This window comes from Panicum virgatum, chromosome 3N, assembly GCF_016808335.1.
Source record: "Panicum virgatum strain AP13 chromosome 3N, P.virgatum_v5, whole genome shotgun sequence".
Lineage (NCBI taxonomy): Eukaryota > Viridiplantae > Streptophyta > Magnoliopsida > Poales > Poaceae > Panicum > Panicum virgatum.
The window spans coordinates 44612634-44634137 of record NC_053147.1 but is presented as its reverse complement, the minus strand read 5'-3'; the positions used below and the strand labels follow the sequence as shown (position 1 = coordinate 44634137).

At 44.5% G+C, this 21504-nt stretch overlaps 1 protein-coding gene across 1 annotated transcript; it reads right to left on the bottom strand.

The window, feature by feature from the left end:
- Positions 1-1792: 1792 nt before the first annotated feature.
- Positions 1793-3854, bottom strand: LOC120665983 (laccase-25-like). The gene is made up of 3 exons (XM_039945746.1): positions 3475-3854; positions 2381-3346; positions 1793-2276 (listed from the first exon to the last, which is right to left on the bottom strand). Exons 1-3 carry the CDS (start codon positions 3806-3808, stop codon positions 2146-2148), a joined length of 1431 nt encoding a protein of 476 aa, XP_039801680.1. The 5' UTR covers positions 3809-3854; the 3' UTR covers positions 1793-2145.
- Between the last annotated feature and the right edge of the window lie 17650 nt (positions 3855-21504).

Below are 21504 nucleotides of genomic sequence, written 5' to 3'. Positions count from 1 at the left end.
GATCGTCTTACAAACCGGCGGTGATAGCTTTTCGGGCATCACCGACAGTTCGTAACACAACACGACAGTGATGAAGTGCTCATCACCGCCAGGTCGTGTTACAAACTGGGGGTGATGCTGTCACGCTCATACTTATCCACACAGATCTTCTCTCTCTCATGGCCTTGTTCTTACCTCCCTCCCTTTTCTACCCCGCCGCTTCCCTCCATACCGGTCACCACCTCCCACACTGCCTCCCCTCCCCTCCCTCCCTTCCCGTCGCCTCTCCTCCATTCCTACTCTGGATCTACGAGGCTGCCTCCCGTCCCTCCCTTCCTGCTGCCTCCCCTCCATCCTCGCTTCGGATGTGTGAGGACGCACAGGGTTGCGCGCGGCGGCAGCGCCCTGACCCAGCATGTGGAGCCAGGCGGCGCGAGGGCGAGCACGGCGGCAGCACACCGATGACCGTTGCGGCTGCGCGCGGTGTGGATGCATGCGGACCGCGTGATGGTGGTGGCGCCCCGCAATGGCACGAGTGTGGCGCGGATGCAGGCGGGCGGCCACGACGACAGCGGCGGTGATGCCCCGCAGTGGCCCGAGCGCGGCACACTGGCGAGCATGGTGGTGGCGCGCGGAGCTGTGCGAGGGCAAGCGCTGTGGTAGCAGCACTTAGCGTGGACGCATGACCGAGCGCGGCGGTCCTACGACGAGCCATGCGAAAGCAAGCATGGCAGTGGAGGTGGACGGGTGAGCGCAGTGGCAGCGCCCAGCAACAGCGCGACCAGGGTGCACGGAGAGTGGCGCATCGTTGAACGTGGCGGCGGCATGCGGCCGAGTGCTGCGGCGATTCATGGAGCTGTTTTTCTTTTTTTGTTGTTGTGCAATAGAGGCAACAACGCCGGTTTAGGAATTGGCGGTGAACAGTCCAAACCATCACCGCTAGGTCTAAAACCAGCAGTTATTGCCCTCTACCTTACCATCGACTTAAATCCAATGCCCCCAAAACCGGCGGTGATGGCTATTTTGAACTAGTAGCGATGGGGGACACTGGAGTAGTGGTTGGGGGCACCGGAGCAATGTCACTTCCATTAGCGGCAGCTCACACATGCTCGAACTCAGGATAACGACATTCAACAGGCAGATCTAAGCTCCAAGCAGCATGCGTGCACGACCTTGGGAGCAGCTGCGTGGGTACTTGACCCCGATGGTGGTGATGGGGTGTTGCACTTGCGGGGGGAGGGGGTGGCGGGGCGGTAGTAGGGTTGCTCAAGCTTGAGGGTGGGGATGGGGTGCTGCAACTAGGGGGGCGGTAGAGGGGTGCTCAAGCTTGGGGGTGAAAATAGATGGGGTGCCCTAGCTCGGGGGCGATGGGGTTGCCTGAGCTTGGGGGCAAGGGCAAGGGGTACCGCAGCTTGAAGAGAGGCGGGGTGCTTGAGCTTGGGACGGTGGCGGCGGGGGTGCCACAGCTCAGCAAAGAAGAAAAACAGTAGAAAAAAGTAGGAGCCTCCCTAGCCATCCATTGGTGGATATGGCTTCTTCCTAGTAGGGATCCTGGTGGAGTATATTTTTTCTCTCTCAATCCCTACTTCTTGAATAGGGGTTTAAGTATGAATCTTACTGGAGTTGCACTTATTTTTTATGGGGCCGGCCTCACCCATCAGTAAACAGGATGAGTTGCCTCACAAAGATGAAAAATTCAGACATGTTAGCCGTGGAGCCAAACTTGAAGTGACAAGGAATTGTCAAATATTACATCATTATTACATACTGTATAGCCTACTATATGAAAGATATGAGCAAGAAAATAATATTCAAATGTCACAGATGAAATATATATAATATTTGTAGCCTCTTCAACCGTTGACATATCATTTATTTATTCACCAAATACAAACAATCTCATAGCGCTCTTCTTCCTTTGTTATTGACAAAAGTCTAAAACCCTTATTCATCAAATGCCAAATTAAACAATCTCTGACTCGAGTTACATATAGGAAAACGTGTATTCCCTATGCAAGTAGTCTATCAAACTAGTACAATCCGATGATAATTACAAATAATCTTCAAACTACCACAATCTTATAGTGAGCCAAGGTTCCACACTTCTTCTGTTGACATGTATGTCCACCTATCCCAATTCAAAGAAATCACATTTGACAAGGATGGTTAGCACTGTGGTAGGTCAAATGGAGGCGGCGGCACCGATGTTTCCAACGTTGGCCCGTCCTGAACCTCAAACACCATTCCCAGCCCCAGATCAAGATGAGCATCGAAGTGGCAGTGCATGAACCACATCCCTGCAAGTAGATGCAATTTTATATTGATGTCCCATATCGTCAAATAATATAATGGGCAAAAGCTATGAGGTATCTAGTACTAGCAGTTAACAAAAAAATGATACCAGGGTTGTTTGCCACGAAGCGAATGACGGCCCAGCCACCGGTGGGGACAGCGACGGTGTTGCGCTCCTGCGGGTTCACGAGGTTAAACTGCGGCGTCGCCGTGGCCGGGTCGTAGTTACCGAAGCCCTGCGCGAGCACGAAGAAGTTGAAGCCGTGGAGGTGCATGGGGTGGCTCTCCTTGGCGATCAGCCGCGTGTTCTGCAGCACCATCTCCACCGTCTCGTTGTATCTCAGCGTCTTCACCTTGGTGGACTTGGTCGTGTATTTCAGCGTCGCCGTGTCGCTGGCGTCGGCGGTGTAGTCGAAGATGACCGGCGGCTGGTCGGGGAAGTCGCGGGTGTAGACGCCGGCCGACGCGTTGGCGTAGTGCGCCTGGAGCATGGAGACGGAGTCGGGGAGCACGAAGGACGCGTTGTTCATGCTCGACGAGAAGATGGGCTGTCTGGTCCCGCTCGTGTTGCACAACAGCTGCGCCGGCTGGCAGTCGGAGTTGCCGAGCCCGATGGTGACGAACATGCGGGTGTCCACGGATAGCGGCACCGTCGGCTTGCCGGGGAGCACCAGCGCCGTCAGGTTGGAGAAGAACCGGAAGGCCGTGTTGGTGTCGTTGTAATCCGGCCGCGATGGCAGCTGCGGCGTCTCCTCCCCGGCCGAGCCAACGTACTCGACGACGGCCGTGCCGGTGGTCCTGCTGAACGGCGGCCCCTGCGGGATGGCGCTGTCGTACGGGGACGTCGCCATGTAGTAGCGGCCGACGGGGGCGCCGGTGTCCATGAGCGCGTCAACGGTCTGCCCGGGCGCGATCACCACCACGTCGGTCTCGTACGGCGTGGTGTAGACGGCGTCGGCACCGACTACAGTGAAGCTGTGGTTCGCCACCTTGAAGAACATGGGCGTGTTGAGCGCAGCGTTGATGATCCGGAGCAGGTACGTCTCGTTGCGCTGCACCTGAAATCTGTACGTCTCTGCAGGGCACCAACGACACCGAGTGGCAGGAGCTTGAGCTCTAGTGATGACTACTACTATATCTCTCCCACCTCAGAAGTTCTTCCATGGTAAAAACAAGGATTCATATTCTTTAATCAGTGCGTACGGTTTGCGTTGGGGCAGTTGTAGAAGTCCCCCGGCTTGCCGTTGATGGTGTAGGCGTCGGCGTTAGGCGGCGTGTTGCCAGTGCGGAACGCCATCCGATCCAGGTCTTCGACGTTGGCGTTCCACCACTCGCCGAGGAGGACGGTCTCCTCCCCGTGGGGCTTGGGGAACGGGTAGGCCTCGGCGCCGCCGCGGGGGCGGATGACCAGCGCGCCGTAGACGGTGGCGCGGAGCAGGGAGATGTGGGCGTGCCACCACAGCGTGCCCTCCTGGTCCGTCACGTTGAAGCGGTAGGTGTAGTTGCCGCCCGGCTTGACGGGGCACTGCGTCACCATCGCCGGGCCGTCCGCCCACGGCGTGCCGCGCTGGAAGATCCCGTGCCTGCATATGAGTCCACCAGCAACACAAAAGATTGGCTTGAATTGTCAGTAGAGGCTAGAGCTTTGGCTCTGATCTGTTTGGTGGTCGCAGTGTTTTCTACGGCTCGCTATCTTCGTAGAAATGGTGGGTTTTATCTTGCATTCTGGTGTCCAAAAACGAGTCGAAATTCGAGACGGATCCTTGTGCAAGTTGGTCGATCGATCGATGCAAAATTAAATTTGGCAGCCTTGACAGTGTGATCCTGTCGTTCCTTACCAGTGGATGGTCATGTCATAGGGTGATTCGTTCACGAGGTGGACAACCACCGTGTCTCCCTCGCGGGCCTCGATGGTCGGCCCGGGGAGCTGGCCGTTCACCGCCGTGATGATCATCGCCGGCCGGCATAGCTGGCTTATAGAAAGGTTCCCGACCTGACGAACAACACACAGAACGTGCAACAAAGTAGAATATCTGAGTTAGCGATCGTAACTTTCACTTGATGTATGCATGCCTCTATCTCTATATCTGTCAAAGATCACAAGGCAGAAGGACTAGCTAGATATCGACCGGGAATTAGATGAAGAACTACATGGATTATGCATGAGCATATACGTGCATGTGTAACTCGATTACATTGAAGGTGTGCTCCACGACAGCGGCCTGAGCAACATAGGCGAGAAGGAAGGCAAGGAGACCGCAAGGCAGAACCGGAGACCAAGATCGAGCCATGCCCTAGGCTTGTGCGTGTATGACCAAGGGAGAGTAGGTGATGATGGAAAAGATGTGGTTGATGATATCTCTTCTGAAGAAAAACTGTTATGGTTTGTGATTTGGTGAGATGTATGTGTGAGAGAGTTAATGAGCAAGAGGTTCTATATATAGTGACAGATGATTCTAAAGCTGACTGGTGGTACGTTAGTCTGTTAGTTTGGAACACGTAAAGTAGCCTATGAGTGTTGTCACATGTGCGGCTTATATTCAGAGGTCTCAGTGTTGTGGTACGACATGGAACATCAAAGCTATCCATGAACACGAGGGATCGAATTGCTATTCGTAGATTTCATTTTTCTCAAGGTGAGCAATAGATATCATTTTGTGTCATACCTTGGTGTATGTATGATATATATTCAATTAAACTATTTGTTTATAAATTGATATTCTTATTTCTTTCAGACATGAATATGTCACATATATCATGGGTAGCATTATTATATAAACAATAACAAAATTAATATATTTAATTATAATAATTTAGATTCAGATTTAGGAATTATTTTAACTTTTAACAATGGTATAATTGGATACTTTATATGCAAATTTAGGCGTTATTGCATTATTTTTATAATAGCACAGGTGTGTAATTTACATGAAGAAGATTAGCGGTCATCTTATTTTTTTTAATAGCAGAGGTGGATAATTTAGATACATCTTTAAGGGATTACCTTAACCTATTTTTATAATAGTGGTAGACGTGGGTGATTTATTCTTTAGGTTTTCAGATCCAATGACTATTATATTTAGATTTTTAGATTGGTGGCCAAATGTTTCCAATTTTATGAGAATCTTCCTATTTTTAAGAGTACCCATGTAAAATTCTTGGTGGCTTCACGTTGAAGCTTTAAAAGGAACCTCAATGTCTTATAATAAAACAATGTGCACGTTCAGATGCATATATATAATTCCATCATGTTCCAGTCCATCCAGAGTAACCAAATCACCAAACTGTCGCATCTTTCAGAACTGTACCCTGCCAGCTTCTGATCTGTTTATAAAATTTTCGACGAGGGGAAGGTCTAGGCTGCTGCAGGGTTCATGCATCTTGAGAAAACTGTTCCCGGAAGTAACTAGCTCTAGGTCGCAAAATCCTTACCATGTATTTACTTATTTGTACTCATGTTTGTGTCGGTTTATGGAGCTCAACATCGTGACCTTCCCATAAACCTGTTGTAAACTCTCTTCTCTTAATGAAATACATGCTGAGACACAGTCACCAAAAAAAAGTTCCATCCATGTTTAATACTATCTCATTTATATCATTGATTAAATGGTCACTATTTATCTGAATGGCATCCAATTGGCAATCTCTCAGGAGTCAATGGAATACTGTATATATATATATATATTTTGAAAGGAACGGAATACTGTATGGTTGGTGGTTATATAAAAGAATTTGATAACTTGCTGGAGGTATTGGACTTTTCATCAAGATTGAGGAACTGGATGCCTTCTGGCATGTGACAAGTCTTGTTACTAGGCCAAACTCCTATTGGACTTTTCAACGTTGAAGCGTTTGCTTGTGATTTTCTAACGCTTCCCAGCTGCATATAAAATTTATATTATTCCATATCTAGATAAAGTGACTAAACCTGTCTAGGTTGAAACATTTGAAACAATTAGTTTAAATGCTCCAATTTTCTTCAGTAATCACATATGAGTATTCATTGTCAAATTTGCATATAATCTTATGACATTGTCCACGTCTTTGCATTTGTTAGGGCTGGTTTATTTGGAGGAGCTAAAGTTAAGTGCTAAACTTTAGTATCTATTAGCATTAGCACTCATATCTTTGCTAAAGGTTTCTGAGTCTTGACTAAAGTTTAGCCAACCCTTGAATGGGCTAATGCTAAAGTTCAGCAGTTTTGGACATTAGCATTTTGTCTAAACACCCCCTTAATAACAAAGTAGTATGTCCTTTTGGGGTTGAACGATGGTTTTTGGCCGTTATAAATGATTAGTTGGATTAGTCAGATCAGCGTGCTATATGCACGCTTGTAGTAAGTAGTTAAACTAATTTTTAACTGCAAGCTGCTGTTGATGTCCATAAAAAATAAACCATAAATATTATGTTGGACCCGCCTATTAATGGGTCCTACTTATGTGACTTCTTATCAGTATAGAAAACATGTTAAACCGACAATACGCTCCAAGCTGCTATTGTTTTGTAAAAACAAGTAACATAAATAATTATGTAGATCCATGGGACCCGAACATTGTTAGTTATAGTACTATAAACAAATATTCACGGGAGTCACATCTATTAGTGTGGATCCTCTCTCGCGGAGCCTACGTATCAATGAGTTTCATGAATAGTTGAGTATGGGATCTATGAACAACACAATGCAAGGCCAATGGGACTGCTCCACCAAAACAAGAATCATTATAATGATTCTAATCTATTATTGATGTATTATACTAATTAGTATATAATGTATTATTGATGATATCATTTTGCACCTATCATTAAGAAGTATATATTGTTACCAAAATATATCTAATCTGTTACTACACAAATATAGGAACACTCACTACTAGAAAATGGGGAATTTGTTCTTAGCATTAGTACCGGCTGCAAATTGAGGCGGTACTAACACGCACATTTAGTACTAGGTCAGAGGGGTAGAGCGCGCTCCGAGACCCCTTTAGTACCGGGTGGTGAAATCACCTAGTACTAAAGGTGATATTTTAATATTGATTGGTGTCTACCAAGTTAATTAACTCTCACCCGGTACTAAAGCGCAACTCCCCTCCCGTGCTCCTCTTTATCTCCCATTTATCTCATGAGTTCTTATCTTCTCTCCCAGATTCACACTAGCTTCTAAATCTTTAGCCTCTCCTCCCTCTTCATCTCTCCTTCCCCTCTTTCTTCCCTTTTTCCCTTCCTCTGTATCTGCTATGCCGTCGGGCATCAGCAGGCGCGGAGCTGGCCGTCGGAAGGCCATCGGCACGCGGAGCCGCCGCTGGTGCCGCTGGAGTAGAGTCCCGCTAGCCTGGCTGCGAGCGCCGCTAGCGCGCTGGGCCGTGGCCTCCTAGCATCGGAGCGGGGTCCGGACCACCCAACTACGTAGCGCAGGTGGGCCACTCCAATGGCGGAGTGCGGCCTTGCGGCGTCGAAGTGCAGGATGGGCCGCACGGAGACGCCGCTGGTGCCACTGGCGTAGGGTCTCGCCGGCCTGGTTGCAGGCGCCGCTGGTGCAACCTTTTTTTCATTTTTATATTAAATAAAACAAAATTTCAAAAATATATGCCGAATAGAGAAATTTTCAAAAATGGGTGCCTGTCACCCATCCAGTTGGCGACAGGATCTAAATGTAAACAAAATTTACATTTAGGTCCTGGTGCCAAGGGCGCATTAAACAGTGAACTTGTAAAATCGATATAAAATCAGAAAAATACAAACTCAACTCTTCTGGATTCTATGAAACAAGATCTACAACTTTTGTTACATATAGTTTTTCATTTGATCAATGTATCTTGCTCTATTTTAAATACAAGTTTAATGCACTTTTATTTAAATCTCAAGATCCATCCTTTGGATGCATGTCATCTTTGTCAAGAGTGTTGCATATGGTGAGCATAGGTTTTTACAAAATTCGTAGGGCCAGAAAACATTTCTAGAATAAGTTTTTAAATTAGATCTTGCAATGTGTCTTGTTTAAATGGGTTATTTATCCATGCTGCTATACTGAGTATTAGAAGCCATAACTTTTACAGTACCATTATTTTATTTCCTAAGAGCTATAAAAAACTTTTGTAAATTTTAGATAAGCACAACTAGACCAAATGAATTATTTCAGATTTTTCTAGGTACAAGAACTATTTTTCTTGATTTATATACATTGATCAAATGAAAAACTTTATGTAACAAAAGTTGTAGATTTATCTCATAGAATCCAGAACAGTTGAGTTTGTATTTTTCTGATTTTTCTACAATTTTATATCGATTTTACAAATTCACTATTTAATGCGCCCTGGGCGCCAGGACCTAAATGTATTTTTTTTACATTTAGGTCCTGTCGCCAATTGGATGGGCGACAGGCACCCTGTCGCCCATTAGGGGGGCGACAGGCACCCATTTTTGAAAATTTCCCTATTCGGCATATATTTTTGAAATTTTGTTTTTTTAATATAAAAATGAAAAAAAGGCACTGGCGCGCTGGGGTGTGGCCTCCTAGCATCGGAGCAGGGGACGAGCCATGCAACTGCGTAGCGCAGGTGGGCCACTCCAATGGCGAAGCGTGGCCTTTAGGCGTCGAAGTGCGGGTTGGGCCACCCCAGCGGCAGAGCGCACAGGGGCACGGCCTCTCGGCGCAGAGCAATAGTACAGAAACGCTATGCCGGTTCCTAACCTATTGTAGTTCCGATTACAGCAACCATGACTACGGATCCGGGACAATAGATCCTAGGCTTTAGTTATGGTTGCTATAACCGGGACCAAAGGGCATGTAGTTCCTAACCTATTGTAGTTCCGATTATAGCAACTGGGACTACGGATCCAGGACAAAAGATCATAGGCTTTAGTCCCGGTTGCTACAACCAGGACCTAAGGGCATGTAGTTCCTAACCTATTGTAGTTCCGATTATAGCAACCGGGACTACAGATTCTGGACAAAAAATCCTAAGCTTTAGTCCTGGTTGCTACAACCGGGACCAAAGGGCAAGTAGCGCTTAAATTTTTTTTATCCTGTGAGATTTGAATCCAAGACCTCTTTCCTTGCGCATAGCTTTCTTTCCTCCACACCTTCACAATGCATATGACTCTACATGTGATGTATTCCTTTTGAATTAACTCGTGGATGACCTTTTAGTCTTGGTTGGTACCACCAACCGGGACTAAAAGGTCCTTTGGTCCCCGTTGGTACCACCAACTAAGACTAAAGAGTCACACTTTAGTCCTGGTTTGTGGTACCACCCGGGACTAAAGGGTTTGTCTCTTTAGTCTGGGTTGGAGCCACCAACCGGGACTAAAGATGGACTTTTGGTCTGGATTGGTCGCTCCAACCGAGACTAAAAAGCCCTTTCATCCCCTAGCTGTTGGACCCAGAATTAATGCCTAGATTAGTGCCAAGCCCAACTGTTATTGGGAAAAATCGCAAGAATCAAAGGCATGTTCTCTAATAGTGGAGCAGAGGTCGGGCCACCCGGGTGGCGGAATAGGGGCGGAGCAGGTCGGGGGCGCCGCCTCCCAGAGTTGCACGAGGCGCAGTCCTCCAGCGGCCAGGAAATTCAGCCGGTGAAGTCTTGTAGTTATTGTAATTTCGAAACTTGTAATTTTTTATAGTCTTGTGAAATGAAATCTTGTGAGTGTTGTGTAGTCTTGTGATCTTTGTGACTTGTCAAATGAATTCTAGATTCTTGTGAAATGAAATTTTGTGATTGTTGTGACTCTGTAAAATTTTAATTTTGTAATTCTGAAATTTCTGATGGCCAGTGCTGTGGGAAGAAAGAGGAAAGAAAACGAGAAAAGAAAAGGAAAAGGAAAAAAAAGCCACGGGCGTGCTAGGTACAAAAGGATTTAGTACCGTTCGTCGTTACCAACCAGTGCTAAAGTTTTCCTTTAATACTGAGTGTTTTGGCCGATACTAAATGCAAGGGCATTTAGTGCCAACCAAGCGATACTGGGCACCCGACCGGTACTAATCGGGGGTCCCGACCCGATACTAATTCTCCTGCAGTGACTATTATTTATCTTACTCAGCTAGCAGTCTGCGACATCAATTAGCATGCCTTTAGCAATGAGCCAGTGTTGTTTCCTTGTGGGACTCGTTTAACTTATCCCTTGTCGCTTCTTCATTAGTTTATCTTCGTAGAGTCCAGGATTCAACAGTTCAACAGTTTACAGAATGCAACGATATGATCTCTTTCGTTTAGATTACGTTCTCATGCGTAGGCTTGAGATAGCAGCTCTGTAATAAAGTGACAACACAACTAATTGAAGACAAGAACTTTCATGGATAAAAGCTCTGTCTACATGGTATTCTTTGTCAGGTAAAAATTGGCCTTTTGTTCGCTGTCTCTCTTGTGGACCAAGGTTACTTATAAGACTTCGCAAGTAAAACCTTTAGCAAACGGAGTGTTACCCAATTAGTAAGACTTCTTGTGGTGAACCTATCCATTCACGTTTGCTTTCTCGACTAGGCATAATTGCTCGTTTTTTCTGTATTTATTTTTGAAAGTGATCGGGTGCTCTAGCCTAAGAGAGGGAGGGAGTGAATTAGGCAACTTAAAATCTTAACCTATGGCTCCAACTAATTTGCACAAAACTTAAACTAAAACGTGTTATCTAAATGTGCAACTACGGTTCTTCTAGTGTGAAACTCCCATCCCAAAAGAGTTTAGCAACCTATAGCCAATCTTATCAATAAACTACTCTATAAAAGTAAAGGCACAAAAAAATTACAATACGTAAATGCGGAAGTTTAAAAGAGGGATGAGAGGAAACAAACTCTTTGACACGATGATTTATCCCGTGGTTCGGTTAGCCACAAAGGCACACCTACATCCACGTTGTTGAAGCACTCACAAAGAGTATTGCTTCTCGGCAATCAAGTCACTCCCGGGGGCACCGAGTCACCACGTTCACCTTGATTCCGATTTCCAATAAGGAGCTTCACCAAGAAAGGTGGGGGTCTCCACGCCAGAGGGCCTCGACGCCGCTCCACACCAAGTCGGAGGGTCGTTGACGTGCCGGCAAGCCACCAATGCTCCAAGAGCCCGGCGCACCGAGATACAATGTTGGTTCACTCTAGAATCACAGCATAAGGCATAACACCTTGCTCTCTCACTCACTTAAGAGCTAATCTAGCACTATCACTCATAAAATTGTGCTAAGGACTAAAGATTTGATCACTATGCTCTTAGATGATTTGGAGGTGTTCTTGGGTGTAAATGTGACTTCTAGGAACTCCAGCAACTCCAAAATGGCCGAGGGAAGCCATATATATAGCCCACAAACTTTAAGTAGCCATTTGTAGCCATTGAGAGCATTTCTGCGTAAGTACCGGTCTAACCGGTGCCTAGTCACCAGTCTAACCGGTCACTAATAACTTGAACTGGCCGTTGGCCCTTTCTGACAAGTTCTGCAGCTGAAATATGGTACCACCGGTGTATCCGGTGATAATGTCGGTCTATCCAGTGCTAAAGGAACTTTCTGGACCCAAAAACATGCTCTCTGATCAATACTACAGTGATTGCACCGGTGTTTTTTTTAACACCGGTCTATCCAGTGCTAAAGGAATCAGCTTCACAGTGTTTCGTATTTTGGCCATAACTCTTTACTCCGAACTCTATTTGCGATGATCTTGCACTCTATGGAAAGCTTGTGAAATTCTCTATAGGATTCTACTGAAGATCATCTCATTTGACCAAAGTTTGAGCACCGGTGTAACCGGTGATCATCGGATGAACCGGTGCTTCCAGAAATCAGCTTTCGTAGTACTTCGTATATTTGTCATAACTCTTTACTCCGAACTCTGATTTTGATGATCTTATACTCTATGGAAAGCTTGTGAAATTCTCTATAAGATTCTGCTGAAGATCAACTCATTTGACCAAAGTTTGAGCACCGGTGTAACCGGTGTCACACAGAAATCAGTTTTCTCATGTTTTGGTCATAACTTTTTGCTCAAAACTCCAATTTTGATGATCTTGGACTCTATGGAAAGCTTATGAAAATCTCTACAAGTATATCCAGAAGTCCATGTCATTAAATCAATTTTTGAGCACCAATTTAATGCATCAGTTTAACCAGTGCTACTATTTCATGTGAAACTTCAACCAATTCAGCATTTCTTTGAGTTCTTTTTTTGATTCTTGTTTTGCTAGGGCTTTGTATTCATCCTTAGGATCTAATATGATTCATTTGACAAATTTATTAGTCTCATTGATTATGTTGTCACGCAATCACCAAAATCACAAACAATAGCCTAATGGGGCCATGTTCCTTACAATCTCCCCCTTTTTGGTGATTGATGACAACACAATCAAAGCAAGTATAAATTTTGTAAGAATTAACAATTTGAACCACTTACGCTTGCTTGGATGCTTACTACCATCCAATGTTGGCTTGACCTCCCCCTAAATCCATCATCCCCTTTGTTTCTCCCCATATTTGCTACCTCATTAGTCATGTTGTGATCATTTGTTTTGATCACTTGCTTCGTTTCTCCCCTTTATCAAAGCCACTTGCATTTATCCAGATTTATCTTGTTTTGATCCAAACTTCTCTCCCTTTGGAATCAAATCACCTAAAAAGGCCTTGCAAAAATAATATAGCTCAAAAGAAAAAGTTAGTAGCCTAGAGAGTTAGTTCAATGAATTATGATCCAATTATATGATATCAATGAAGATACCAATTTAGCAATTACTAAGGTGGATCACAAAATATGAAACTTGCATGATATGAGCTAAGCTTTCTACATGTGTGTGTATGAAATAATAATGTGAAAATCAAGTGCACAACTAGATGTTTTAAACAAGAAATCTTAGACCATATCATGCACGGAGGTAGCTCTAAAAAATAACAAAGAATTGACAAAGATATCAAATGAATGAGTTTTAGAACCTTGCATACCTCCGGGGGAACCTTAGTTACCTTGGTTGTACCACTTGAAAGAAGATGAGTGGGAGGCACTTGGGTACACCAAGGTGAACAAATATATGAGCACATAGCCTATGATCTTAGATATGGAAATTTAAGTTCAATAAAGCATGGCTCAATATGCATGAAAGCACACTACTTTATCTAATCACTCTTATAGAGTTGTTAATTCACATTGAACGTGAATAACATTCTCTTAGAGTGTTAACTCCGGAAAGAGACTACAAAAGATAAACTTGCAAACACATTAGTCTCCAAAATCACAAACCATAGGATGAACTCCCCCTAAATATGTGCATTTAGTATTTGAATCACCAAGTAAAAGTATGCACATAGTTTATGACAACAATGGGAAGTTTACCCTATAGCTTGTGTTCATGGTACAAAAATGAAATACATACCTCATGAAGTCAAAGTACCATGAAAGGGTAACCACGTGTAGCTTTCTACACACTTATCAAACCATGTAGGTTGCACATGGATTATACCAAGACACAAGCAACCCATCATATATAACACTAGGAAATGCAATGTATGCAAACATCCTAGCAAAAGTAATGGAGCTACATGATACTTGAGTTGAAATCCAGCTACCATTATCTTATGGCGAACTTGGGCAACAAATGACCAGGATGCAAGCTTGGCTTCTTTAGCTTGAATCCTTCATCTTCTAGGTAGCCAAGCCTCCAAATCCCCTGAAGCCATTCTTCGGCTTCAAGTCTCCTTTGGAACCCACACCATTTGAGGCCTCTTCATATTGGTGATGACATCTTTGGGCACCCAAATGGAGTGATTCCAACTCCTTTCTTGCTTCCCAACTTTGTGAGCAACTACCTTGCCATTGATTTTCTTCTTGATCACATAGGAGGTGCTATTGCTTTTGTTCCTCTGGTTGGGCTTGGTGTAGATGAGAGAACTTTTGATTGTAAGCTTGTTCTTGTTCTTCTCATCCGAAAGCTTCTTCTTTGATTGAGAGTACTTGTTGGACTTGCGACCTTCTTGATGACACTTAAAGCAAGTCACGGTGGATCCCTTCTCAAGCTTCTTCACCATGTCATCACGGTTATCTTGAGAAGGTTGGACATTGGTTTCTATGCCCTTTTCTTTTATTCTAGCCAAGTCTTCCATGAGCCTTTGTACTTCTTGCTTGAGTTCATCATTCTCCTTGGCAATGAGATTATCACATGATTCTACAACAATATCCTCAAATCATTTCTCATTGCAAGGGTTAGATTCATCAATTAAATCAATGCAAGAAATTGAAGCATCTACCTTAGAATTTGATTTTGTACTAGGGGTAGATTACTTAGTTTCCAAAGAGTTATTAGTGTCATTAATGCTCACTATTTTCAACTTGAGTTTTTCATGCTTCTCACTAAGCAATTTCAATTTGCACGACAAATTTTTATAATTTGTAGCGAAAATAGCATTAAGATCATTGAGAGCATTAAGGTTTTCAATTTCATTTGATTGCTTCTTAATAACTTTTTGGTGCTCATGAACTACTTCAAGAAATTCTTCATATGAAGGAGAATCGGAGTCATCATCACTTACATCGCTCTCTATACCTTTGGCCATAAGGCAAGTATTTGATGATGATCCCATGTTAGTGCAGGTGGTGAATTTCTTGCTTGATTCATCACTTGAGCTTGCGCTTGATTCTTCACCACCGCTTACCCATTCACCAAATATGGCAAATGATTCATGTTTGGGCTTCTTCTCCTTCTTTTCGTTCTTCTTCTTGAATCTCCGCTCAACCTTCATTTGTTGGTGATGAGGTCCATCTTTGAGGAAAACTATATACCCCATTGAGTTGATTTCTTGCAAGCATTTGTTCATCTTATTGACTTGCTTGTAGAGGTTGGGGTCCATTGGCTCTTTTTCATTATTTGAGGAGTTTTGGCATGCCTTCCCTTCTTCCTCTTCACTTGAGCTACCTTTGATGGCCATCTTCTTCAACTTCTTGACTTGCTTGCATGCAAGTGCGCTATGTGTTGGTGAAGAAGTTGGCGCTCTTGGCTTGATGTCATGGCGTAGCTCATGGGCGATCACCTTGTTAAGAACATGATTTGGTGTCAATGTATCTAGCTCCTTCTCATAAAGCACGGTGATCACCAAATCATATTCCGGCCTCCGTAGTGAGTGAAGGATCTTGCGAATAAGTTCCATATCATCGATTTTCCTCACACCTAAAGAATTAATCTCATTCACAAGGACATTTAACCGTGAGTACATAGATTCAGCATTCTCGTGATCAAGTTGCTTGAAGCTATTGAGTCTATCTTTGAGAACAAGGTATTATTCCTCTCCGACATCTTTTGTGCCCTCATGGTTCTCACAAATAGTTTTCCATAAATCCTTAGTATTTTCACAAGCAAACACACGGTTAAATACATTTTCATCAAGAGAGCTTAAAATTGCACATTTTACAATGGCATCATATTGTTTCTCTTGTTTACTATTGCTTTTAGTTCCTTCACTTGTTACCCTCCAAATATTTAGGCCCTTTGCTTGGAGGTGAGATTGCATTAAAATCTTCCATCGTTGGAAGCCCGTGATATCGAAACGTGGAGGAGGTCCTAATGAATCCATCCCTTCCCCAAAGAGTTAACTCACTAGGCGGTGATCCCTAACCAATCAAGTGAGCCGGTAAACACAAATTGCCAATGGAATTAGCTTTCTTTGTAAAGGAAGTGAGTCCCGGCTCTGATACCAATTGAAAGTGATCGGGTGCTCTAGCCTAAGAGGGGGAGGTGGTGAATTAGGTAACTTAAAACCTTAACCTATGGCTCCAACTAGTTTGCACAAAACTTAAACTAAAACGTGCTATCTAAATGTGCAACTATAGTTCTTCTAGTATGAAACTCCCATCCCAAAAGAGTTTAGCAACCTATAGCCAATCTTATCAATAAACTACTCTATGAAAGTAAAGGCACAAAAAGATTGCAATACATAAATGCGGAAGCTTAAAGGAGATATGAGAGAAAACAAATTCTTTGACACGATGATTTATTCCATGGTTCGGTTAGCCACAAAAGCACACCTACATCCACATTATTAAAGCACTCACAAAGAGTATTGTTTCTCGGCAATCAAGTATCTCCCAGGGACACCGAGTCACCACGGTCACCTTGATTCCGATTTCCACTAAGGAGCTTCACCAAGAAGGGTGGGGGTCTCCACGTCCGCTGCACAAGGATGTTGACACCGCTCCACACCAAGTCGGAGGGTCGTTGACGTGCCGGCGAGCCACCAATGCTCCAAGGGGCCGGCACACCGAGACAAATATTGGTTCACTCTAGAACCAAAGCACAAAGCATAACACCTTGCTCTCTCACTCATTTAAGAGCTAACCTAACACTAACACTCACAAAGTTGTACTAAGGACTAAAGATTTGATCACTATGTTCTTGGATGACTTGGAGCTGTTCTTGGGTGTGAATGAGACTTCTAGGAACTCCAGCAACACCAAAAGGCTGAGGGAAGCCATATATATAGCTCACAAACTTGAAGTAGCCATTTGTAGCCATTGAGGGCATTTCTGCGTAAGCTCCGGTCTAACCGGTGCCTAGTCACCGTTCTAACCAGTCACTAATAGCTTGAACTAGCAGTTGGCCCTTTCTGACAAGTTCTGCAGCTGAAATATGGTACCACCAGTGTATCCGGTGATAGCATCAGTCTATCCGGTGCTAAAGAAACTTTCTGGACCCAAAAACAAGCTCTCTGATCAATACTACAGTTATTGCACCGGTGTTTTTTTTGTTAGCACCGGTTTATCCGGTGCTAAAGGAATCAGCTTCATAGTGCTTCGTATTTTGGCCATAACTCTTTACTCCGAACTCCGTTTTTGATGACCTTGTACTCTACGGAAAGCTTGTGAAATTATCTACAATATTCTGCTGAATATCATTTCATTTGTCCACAATTTGAGCACCAGTGTAACCGATGATCATCGGATGAACCGGTGCTTCCAGAAATCAGCTTTCGTAGTACTTCGTATTTTGGTCATAACTCTTTACTATGAACTCCGATTTCGATGATCTTGTACTCTTTGGAAAGATTATAAAATGCTCTACAAGATTCTGCTGAAGATCAATTCATTTGACCAAAGTTTGAGCACCGGTGTAACCGGTGTCACACAGAAATTAGTTTTCTCATGTTTTGGTCATAACTTTTTGCTCCGAACTCCAATTTTGATGATCTTGGACTCTATGGAAAGCTTATGAAAATATCTATAAGTATATCCAGAAGTCCATGTAATTAGATCAATTTTTGAGCACCAATTTAATATATCAGTTTAACTGGTGCTACTATTTCATGTGAAACTTCAACTAATTCAGCATTTCTTTGAGTTCTTTCTTTGATTCTTGTTTTGCTAGGGCTTTGTATTCATCCTTGGGACCTAATATGATTCAATTGACAAACTTATTAGTTCCATTGATTATGTTGTCACATAATCACCAAAATTACAAGTAATGGCCTAATGGGGCCATGTTCCTTACAATTTTGAAAATTAACTGACACTATTCTTTAGGTCGTCGGCATTCAACACATACATCGATAACAGGCACCTGCAATGATTAGGATAGGTTGTGGGCATGTATAAAGATACGTGAGTGTGCGTTTTTGTATTTACGCATCTACATCTGTACTACGTACCGAAAAAACATCACCTAATTAAATATACATAAAAACAATCTAGGAAGGAGGACTTGGTCAAAAAAAATGTAAACAAAAAATATTCACTACTACAAAAATTATTTGTAGCAAACGCTTCAATATTTTTAGAGGTAGACCAAAATTTCAACCATTCCTACAAATGGTGCAGAGTGTCTGTAGCAATCTAGCCGCTCCTAAAAATTCATTCATAAGGGCGGTTCACCCCCAGCCGCCCCTACAAATGGACGCCATTTGTAGGGGCGGTTGGGGGGGGGGGTTAGAACCACCCCTACAAATATAATTTTTAGGGGCAGTTCAAGGCCCCTCCCCGCCCGCCCCTAAAAATCTTTATAAAAATCTGGGCACACTTTTCCTCCTCCCGACCCCCAATTGTTTGCTTGGGAGAGGAGCATCCCAAAATCCCAAAAAAAGAAAGCAGGGTAGGTTTTTACCTTGATTTTCTTTGAGTTGGGGGCTCTCGGAGGTATGTTGATGCTAATTCGTTGTCTTTTCGAAGCTCTTTTGTTAGTTTTATGGCTCAAATGGAGCTCTCTTGCCTCTACCTAGCTCTAGATCTCCATGGTGTGGATTTGTCATTGAGCCACCATTTGCCTCAAACTTTTGGATGAAGTTGTGCTATTTTATTAGAAGAACAAGAGTGTGCAATCATTTGTACTAGATCTAAATATTTTAGCCTCATTTCGAAGTAAATTATTTACTAGATTATGGAGGAGAGAGAACAAGATTTTTTTGTATTTCTACACATTTGCATGGTACATATTTTTTTCAAGATTTAGCACTATTTAAATTAACTTTTTTCAATATCTGCTGCTGTTCAGACATGGTTAGGACATGGATGTACAATGCAAACAGGATGGACGCCTATTTCCATGGGATAAATTCATTAAAGTTGCGGAGAACTACACAAAAAATGAGAAGACGCGGTTGATACATTGCCCATGCAGAGCCTACAGGAATTTGAGAGTATTCAGCGACACAACTATGATTAGATAGCATGCGACCCAACTATAATTAGATAACATGTGTTGGTGAGTGGTTTTATTAAGGACTACACTATCTGGAAGTATCATGGCGAGATTGATGCTCCCCTTTGATGAATAATCCACTGGATGAAATCATACAGGACGAGGAGTTTGAAAGAATTGTACGCTCATGTTGATTCTGATGATGGTGTCGGACATGATGATGCGATTGGTGCATTCCATTGTGGTGATATCGATGATGGGCCCATCGATGGTGGTACTAGTGAGGACGAACTTGACAACGGTGATTTTTTGAGCTAGATGTTGCGACACACCAAAGTGGAGGTATTGCTTGCTAGTGCCAAGTGGTTATCAAACTTCGAGATGGTGAGAAAATCAACAGTGGAAAATATACAAGAAATCAAAGTGATGTTCAAAACACTGGACTGAGCTTCGTTTCATACTTGTGTCATTGACTCTGAAGGCTAAGCATAGTTGGTTAGATGGTAGTTTCAACGATCTGCTACGTATCCTTGCTTTGTTGCTTCCAAAGCCAAATAAAGTGCCAATCAATACATACCGAGCAAAGAAGCTTGTTAGCCCGTTTATAATGGGTGTGGAAAGAACTCATGCATGTCCAAATCATTGTATTTCTATCGTGTGGATACTTTCAAAGACTTGGACAAATGCCCTGTTTGTTCTGCAAGTCGGTACAAAAACAATGCCGGTTACTATGGTGACGACAATCAAGATCCATCCAATGGGAACAAAAGGAATGGGGAGGTGTTGAACCAGAAGACGTCGATACTTTAAGTATTTCTGAGAAGAAGAGCAGAATTCCTACCATGGTTATGTGGTACCTCCTAGTTTCCGATCGCTTGAGGTATTTCTTCTCGAACCCAAAGGATGCCGAGCTGACATGATGGGGGGATTCAAATAAGTGCAAAGAAGGGTGACAAAAAGTTACGACATCCAGCTGATGCTAGGCAGTGGAAGAAATTCGATGAGAAGTACTATCTGAAATTTGGAAAGGACCCGAGGAATGTTCGATTTGCGTTGGGTATGGATGGAATGAATCGATTTGGTGAAAGAGGCAGCTCCCACTGCACATGGCCAGTGATATTGATGATGTACAACATACCTACAGGGTTGTAATAGAAAAGAAAATATCTTTTGCTATCCGTCCTTATACAAAGCCCCAAACATCCAGGCATCGATATAGATGTTTTTCTTGAGCCTCTGATGCAGGAGATGGAAACTTTATGGAAGGAAGGCATCAATATCTTTGATGGTTTTTCACGGTAGCATTTTAATCTTAGAGCCATTATATTAATCACAATTCATGATTACCAGGCATTGTTTGTCCTATCAGGGTAGATCAAAGGTAGGACGAGATGCACGGTGTGCATGGATGGCACCGTATCGTCTTTCCTGGAAGGATCGCGAACGGTAGTTTACCTTGGGTACAAACGCTTTTTGGTGGAAGAACATAGGTACCAAAGTAAGAAGTACTATGATTTTTTTAATGGCAGGCCTGAATTACAATCTGCTACATTAAAACGAGGCGGGCACTATGTTTTTGATATGATTCAGACCATCCAAGTGACTTATTGTCGGGTACCACGATTAGGGACACCCTAATCGGGGTACTAAGATCACTCTGAAAAACACAAACACATGTTAAGCGACTGAGCCCACGAAGGCCCACGGCCTGTTTCCTATCCGGAAGAAAGGAAAGGACTCAAAGAAGCCCAGCGTGCGGCCCATTCGCATCCCCCTCGAACCCGCAGGATGATCTCCGCCTTGCTCGAGGGTCCCCATTGAGGCCCCTCGACTGCGCCCCGCATCTCCGACTCGCTCGAAGGTAGCGCACCTGCCCTCGACCGGGCAAAACATCTCCGCGTCGCTCGAGGGTAGCAAACCTACCCTCGAGGGAGTAACTCATCTCCGCCTCGCTCGAGGCCATCTCTCGGCATAAGGGACAAACGGCCCTGCCGCTCACCCGCCCGTCGTACGAAGGCATTGAAGGCCAGCCACTCCGCCACGGCACCCAGGACAGGCGGCGTCGGGCCGCCATTCCCACAGTGGATGTGACCGGGGTCCCATCCGCTAACTCTGGTCACCACTCCGCCATCCCGGATGCTGTAGCAGCACTGTGGGACCTGCGACACGGGACAAGATAGGCTCAGCACTGCTCCTGTTACTATTCTGCCTACACCGACCGTCCGGACTCGCCTCCTGCTGGGGAAGGGGTCCAGCGACGTCACGTATCCTTTAGAGAGGGGCGCCCAGCACACACGGACGGAATGCGGACCTCCCCCCTTCAGGAGTCCGGGACCTCCACGTGTCCCCCGAACCTCCCAGTGTGCACGCCCGCGCTCCGACCAGAGGGTCCGGGGCCGCCGCGCCCCCCGCTACCGCCACCGCTACCGCTGGTGCATGCAGGACCCTAGTCCGCAGGGCCCACTGAACGCCACCGCGCCGTATATAGAAGACCATACACCAGCGACGACCACGCCGCCTGCAGGGGCTGGCAGGACGACCGGTGCGATGTTCGCAGGACCAAGGACGATATCCAGGACGACTGCGACGCCCGCCGCCATGCCCCATAGTGTACTTCCTACAGTGTCGGACCCACTGTACCCCTCGCGAT

Bases quoted from the DNA above. Each gene is read 5' to 3' on its own strand.
- LOC120665983 (XM_039945746.1), bottom strand. From the start codon at position 3,808: ATGGTGACGCAGTGCCCCGTCAAGCCGGGCGGCAACTACACCTACCGC. The intron at 3,347-3,474 runs GTACGCACTGAT...GGTGCCCTGCAG, and splicing joins CAACTGCCCCAACGCAAACC to AGACGTACAGATTTCAGGTG. The intron at 2,277-2,380 runs GTATCATTTTTT...ATCTACTTGCAG, and splicing joins CTTCGTGGCAAACAACCCTG to GGATGTGGTTCATGCACTGC.